This window comes from Pseudomyrmex gracilis, unplaced genomic scaffold, assembly GCF_002006095.1.
Source record: "Pseudomyrmex gracilis isolate BER0280 unplaced genomic scaffold, ASM200609v1 scaffold_14, whole genome shotgun sequence".
Classification (NCBI taxonomy): domain Eukaryota; kingdom Metazoa; phylum Arthropoda; class Insecta; order Hymenoptera; family Formicidae; genus Pseudomyrmex; species Pseudomyrmex gracilis.
In genome coordinates this window covers 379,406-385,287 of record NW_018020598.1, presented here as the reverse complement: position 1 = coordinate 385,287, position 5,882 = coordinate 379,406, and the positions used below count along the sequence as shown (strand labels likewise).

The window sequence follows — 5,882 nt, the reverse complement described above, 5'->3', positions numbered from 1 at the left end:
CCCCCCCTGCTCACACGCTTACAACAAAGAAATGAAAACAAATCGTATACATATAATGGTATACATATAATCGTATACATTCCACGTACATTCCAATGTACGTGGAATCGAAAAATAAGAATTCATTCAGTAAACTTTTTATGTGAAAATTCAAATCAGAGGATGGTTTTGCAATCACTTCATAAACACAATAGTTTCGTCATCAAACTTTTTTTGTTCATAACTTTTTTATAAACAATGAGCGACGGATAAAACCTTCATATTATTATTCAGAAAGGTGACCTTGATAACATATGTCAAAATTGTTGAGATCGGAAAATAGTCCGTATAACTGCATAATTACCGAATCTTTCTTGATACCTCGGCATTTATTTCGAAAATCACGCAGGTGTGTTTCGGAAACAAGCGGTGACGACTGCTTCGCCGACAATAGCTACACAATATCGGGCGACAAATGCTATAAAGATAATAATTGCGAAGGCCTCGCGGGTGGCACCGCTGCCGGGGTTTTAATTACTCCGACAATCTCGCCAGTCAATAAATAAACGCGATGGGAACGGCTCTGTACACCTGCAGCCAGAGGTGAATGTATCTCTTTATCGTCTCGTGGAAGGATATTGCCAAGACGAATTAGGGCTCTCTGTGGTATTTGCGTCTTCCAGCCGCGTCCTCGAGTCCGACAGAAACAGAAAAAGAGAGAGAGAGAGAGAAACAGAGAGAAAGAGAAGAAGGAAAGAGAGAGAGAGAGAGAGAAAGAGAGAGAGAGAGAGAGTGTGTGTACCCTCGATAACAGGATCGATAAACATCGTTACTATTACACAGCAAACAGAGCGCGAGCGCGCTAACTACGACGCCTCTCCTCTCGAGTCTCAAGGATATATCGTTACCAGGACGAATGGACAGAAGGACGCGAATGAACGGATCGATCGGTGCTCAGTTGATCCTCGTGCCAAGTCCAGAGGCCATGGGGAATACGGGCGAGCTAATTCGTTGCGATTAGCGAAGCGTTATAGGCAAATTTTACTCTCCTTACATTTGGGATCTTTGATCGAAATTTCACGAGAAACGTGCGGTACTATAAAAGTTATTATAAAAGACCCGTTAATTTTATCGTACATTCCGCAACAATAACAAATTGTATCAGTATCAAATGAATCTGCAGGAATTGGAGTCTCACTGTGTTTAAAAACTAAAATAAAGTTTTATAACTTAAGCAGAGATTGCGTAAACTAAAAGATTTTTAAAACAATAGATAAATGAGAAATGCTTAGAGACCGAGAAAAATGTTGAGAAGAGATATCACGGGCCACAAGTTCAAAAAAAATATTTTAGATAATCTAAACACAACATTATCCTCATAGAAAAAAGAGCAATATATATCTGTACAAAATGTCATTAAAAGGAAAAACTATATTACAGAGAAAGAGAGAGAGAGAGAGAGAGAGAGAGAGAGAAAGAGAGAATTTTATAATAAAATTTTGGATCACACACTTTAAAGAATTTAAACTTTTTTTAATAGTTGTTTTCATTCTAATTTAAATTTAATTGCTTTTAATTCTAATCTTTTTTATCTTTAGAGTCTTCAATAGACCTTCCGAAATATCGATCGTCTCTTTCGAGATTTTGTAGGCTCTCTTTTGATTTCCGATGAAGCAGTTCACTGCGACAATACAACCTCGCGAGGCAGTTTTGTGTACACTTAATGGCATCTCTGATAGCCTACTTAAGCAGTCGAGATAAGAAGCCGAAGATTCTCCAGAAGCTCGACACTGCTTGGCACCGGTACCGCAAGAAAATACAGACAGACAGACAGAGAAAGAGAGAGAGAGAGAGAGTAAATACGGAGATAGATACAGCATATTTGTTAGAGTGAATTTTGATATTTCACGAAGAACAAATCTAAAGGCAGATTAGAAAAAAAAAAATAGCAACAGCGTTCAAGAAACGTTGCGCAAAGCTTATGAGAGAATACACGAAAGTTTCATATGTTGTGGAATTGCGCTAAGTATAGTACTTGTGGCAAAATAGAAAAAATGAAAAACGGTATACAATTTTTATCGATAATAGACAGTTGCTTAGAAGCGGTGACTTATCGATAAAAACATCGTGTACTGTCTATTATCTATTCGAACGAGAACCGATAACAAGACACTGATTTCAATGATAAAGTAAGCAAGTAACGACGATACGGTCCGAGCTCGTTTAAAAAAGGGGAAGAAGATTCTCGATCAATAACAGAAGCATCACAATTTATCAATAAAGTTCAATTTATCCGAAAATCGGTTTTTAATTTGTATTCAAAATAATATCCAACTTGCTGCGTAAATTTATGATATATATATATATAAGTGAGAGCATGTATTTATATCAGAGTGATAAGCACGTGTCTCTCAAAGCATATTTTCTTTCTATTAAGAGGAAAACAATATCAATAGTATATATATATATTATTACAATATATCAATAGTAAGAAAAAATAACAGTAACACAACAAAGAAAAATATAAACTTATACAATTTTAGTTAGAAGTTTAACGTTCTAAGTGTTGTTGAATTCTCATTTATATATCAATTTAGCGGAAATTGCTACTGATATTTGTTTCGATAATATAAATAATATTTAATGTCTATATAAATAATATTTGTTGGTGTAATATTAGTTCATTAGCCACATATTACTCATCTGTGTATTATGTATCAAATTAAATATTACTTTAATTCATATTCTATCGTTTCCTCGATAACAAACGAGGTTCGCTTGTAAAGCCAAAAAAATTTAATACAATCGTCGAAACAAATTATAAACAAAACATGTAAATCGAATAACTATGTATTTTTGTGATTCAATCCGCACCAGTAATGAATATGTCTGTTCGATCTCAAAAAAAACCTCAGAATTCATCGAGAAACTGCATGTTAACAATTAACACAGTCATGTAAACAGTCAGTTAGAACAAACATTTAGAAGTGTATCGTCGATCGGCGCGCTAAATGCTGGTCGACTCGAAAAACCAGTTCGTGTGGTTTGAACTAATCGAATTTATCAATCTGCCGCCAATTGAGTCAACTGCCATGTACGTATTTGTGCGTGTATTAGGCCCCGTTATACAACGAATTATAAGCGTTATTCAACTATGTATACAGGCATCCGGTTAACGAGCAGCGTATGCGCGCATATTTGTGTTTACACGCGCGTTTAGCGATCATCGAGAGATGTATATGCAAGTATAGGCCAAAGACTTTTTTTGAGTATCAATTTCATAAGATCGGGTCACATGGATTTGTCCGTTCATGTGATGTTTCAAAACATCATGATAATGACGCAATCAAAATTAAAATTAATGAGATTCTTATATTCTCAGCCTAATATTTTTGGATCTTCTTGAATGTTCTCGTTTACGCAACTCACACATTCTTATTATGCACTTATTTTAGTTTTATTACAGATTTCTTTGGTCGTTAAAACAATTTAGATTCTTCGACTTCAACGAATCTTCTCAAGCTATACTCAATTTCTTCAATTTAATGTAAATTAATTCGAATTCCTCGCATACGTGCATTGGAAAACACAACGTCGAAAAAAATTAAGTTTTGAGAAACACGAACCCGACCAACAGATATGGAAGAGCAATCACGGACAATTGTTAACTCAGCAGTTGCGCAATCAGAAAGTTGTTTTTGTAATACAAATTATTTTCAATTTTCTTAGATTACGGGATCATTGAATAATTGAGATGTGTGAGCTAGCAAAAGATTTGCTTGTACATTTTGTATATCTACCTTTCGAGAATAATTTAATTCCGACTGAAAGTTATTCATCCGAAATTAATTGACCGTTTGTGAGCACGTCTAGTATACAAACAGTGATGTGAATAATGATACGAACACAATGATATAATATGTGTGCGTGTGTGAAATACGTATATTCTGATGCCTAAACATATCCGGCTGTCTCTCAAAGATCAACAATTTTACAATTATCTCAGTTATCAAATCTCGGCCCCCCAAAAAATTTTGTTTTTAGTTCTCAATTCTTATCTCCGAATTCTCATTCATTTCAGTCTTCGAGAGAGTTTAACAACATACGATATTTAAGTTCTTAAAGCCACTCATGTTTGATCAAAAAGAAAGCGATTTCAGAATATATAAATCCAGTATTATACTAGTGTTAATTACATTTTTGACTTAAATTACTCGTTTTGTCATTTTTTTTTTTTTCCCAGAAAAACTCCACTCGCTTTTTAATAATATTCTAATTTCATTCGCGTCAACTATATATGTCCACCGTTGGATTTGTCTCTCGCGTTTTATTTTGTCGTTTCTTATAATCTTATTCTCATATTTCATTATATCGTCTCGTCACTTAAACGCGCTCATGTATATCGAGAACCGCGAAGGTTATCTAGAACTGCGCGCATACAGCCATTTTCTCGCTGACCAGCAACGAGATACTCTAGTGCGTCGAGTATATTTTCAACAACAATAATAATACTGACGGGAGATAGTACGGAAAAACATTTGTTGCAAGTCCATCGACCCCGCAAAAGAGCAGCGCGCGCGCTGTTTCATATTTGAAGATATATAAAGACATTGGTGCGCGCGCGCGCGAATGTTTGTTCGTATTGTATATGTATATACATGTATGTACACAATGTGCCGTATTTTTTCTATAATGTACACGAGACATTAGTATATGGAGAAAAGAAAAAAACGTGGAAAAACAGTAGTAGAAAAAAAGCGACACACTCTTCCGTTCTTTGCAAAAAGCATCTGTGGATCTGCACGAGACTAGGAAATCCGATCTTCGTCACCATATTGATTGACGTCGAAGACAACACACGTACATTGTTCTTGTAATTTAAAAATTCCGAAATTTACACTTACGAAATGTTTCTTTACTATCTATTATTTTTTCATATCTGTATAAAAAATTCAGTTGCGCGAGAACTCGGACGAATAAAATGCGGAGAGACACGTGAGATCAATGATTCCGTTTAGATTATTTTTAACTTACAGAGATTTCGAGAAAAGACTAAATAAATAAAAACAAATACGTATAACGACATAAATATGTAGACGACGTGAACCAAGAGTCAAGGCGAGTCCACCGAAATGTCATTGTATTAAATATTGCATGAATATGTAGAATATTTGCGCGTGACATTCGACACTTATACAAACACGCACAAGCGTAAAAAAAAAAGTTATATATATATATAAATTATTTTTGTGTCACAAAAATAGTTTTGCTGGTTCAACAAACTTAATGAATTTAATGATTCCGATAAGATAACTGCGAGACGACAGCTCTACAATTGTCATAAAGGCAGAAAGAAAAAAAAAAAAACTACAAAACTCAACGACACACAGTCTCGAAGAATTTTAAATGACCGCCACAATGTAAATAGCAGAGTCCGCGTTGTACATATGTACGTCATAGAATTGAATTAGAATTTAAAGTTTTCAGAGCACAACTAAACAGAGAGATTGCAATTCTAAATACACTTTTGGTCACACAACTTTTCGGAGGGAAAGGAGTTTATATGCTAATTACCATGATGATAAACGTCGGTCAACGTGCCGCCCACGCTTCTGTATTGCAAGAGCATGCCCAGATGATCGTTAACATGATCTAAGGTCACGCTGCTAGTTCTCCTTAATTCTTGGCGCCTCTTCTCCAGATCGGGTGCCATCAGGCCCCCTCTGAGAGAATCTACGGAACCTTTTTGCGGTCACGCCGTTCTTGGCATACAACAAGTGTCTTGCTTACAACACACTAAACGATTTTAACGAGATCGGGGTTCTTTGCTCATTTTTGTTCACACGTTTTTACAAGAGTGCTTTATATAAATAGAAAAAAAAAACAAAAAAAAAAAAAAAAAA

At 35.2% G+C, this 5,882-nt stretch overlaps 1 protein-coding gene across 3 annotated transcripts in view; it reads right to left on the bottom strand.

Annotated features, from left to right (window-relative positions):
• Positions 1–5,882, bottom strand: part of LOC109863919 (nuclear factor of activated T-cells 5-like) — a 24,627-nt gene that overhangs the window by 8,730 nt on the left and 10,015 nt on the right. Inside the window, exon 1 of one of the 3 annotated variants that reach the window (XM_020444594.1) lies at positions 5,554–5,876. The exons of the other annotated variants lie outside the window; for them this stretch is intronic. Coding sequence (XP_020300183.1) covers positions 5,554–5,692 — 139 coding nt within the window. The 5' untranslated portion in view covers positions 5,693–5,876. Of the gene's footprint in view, positions 1–5,553; positions 5,877–5,882 lie in introns of those variants that run through there. 3 annotated transcript variants of the gene reach the window in all.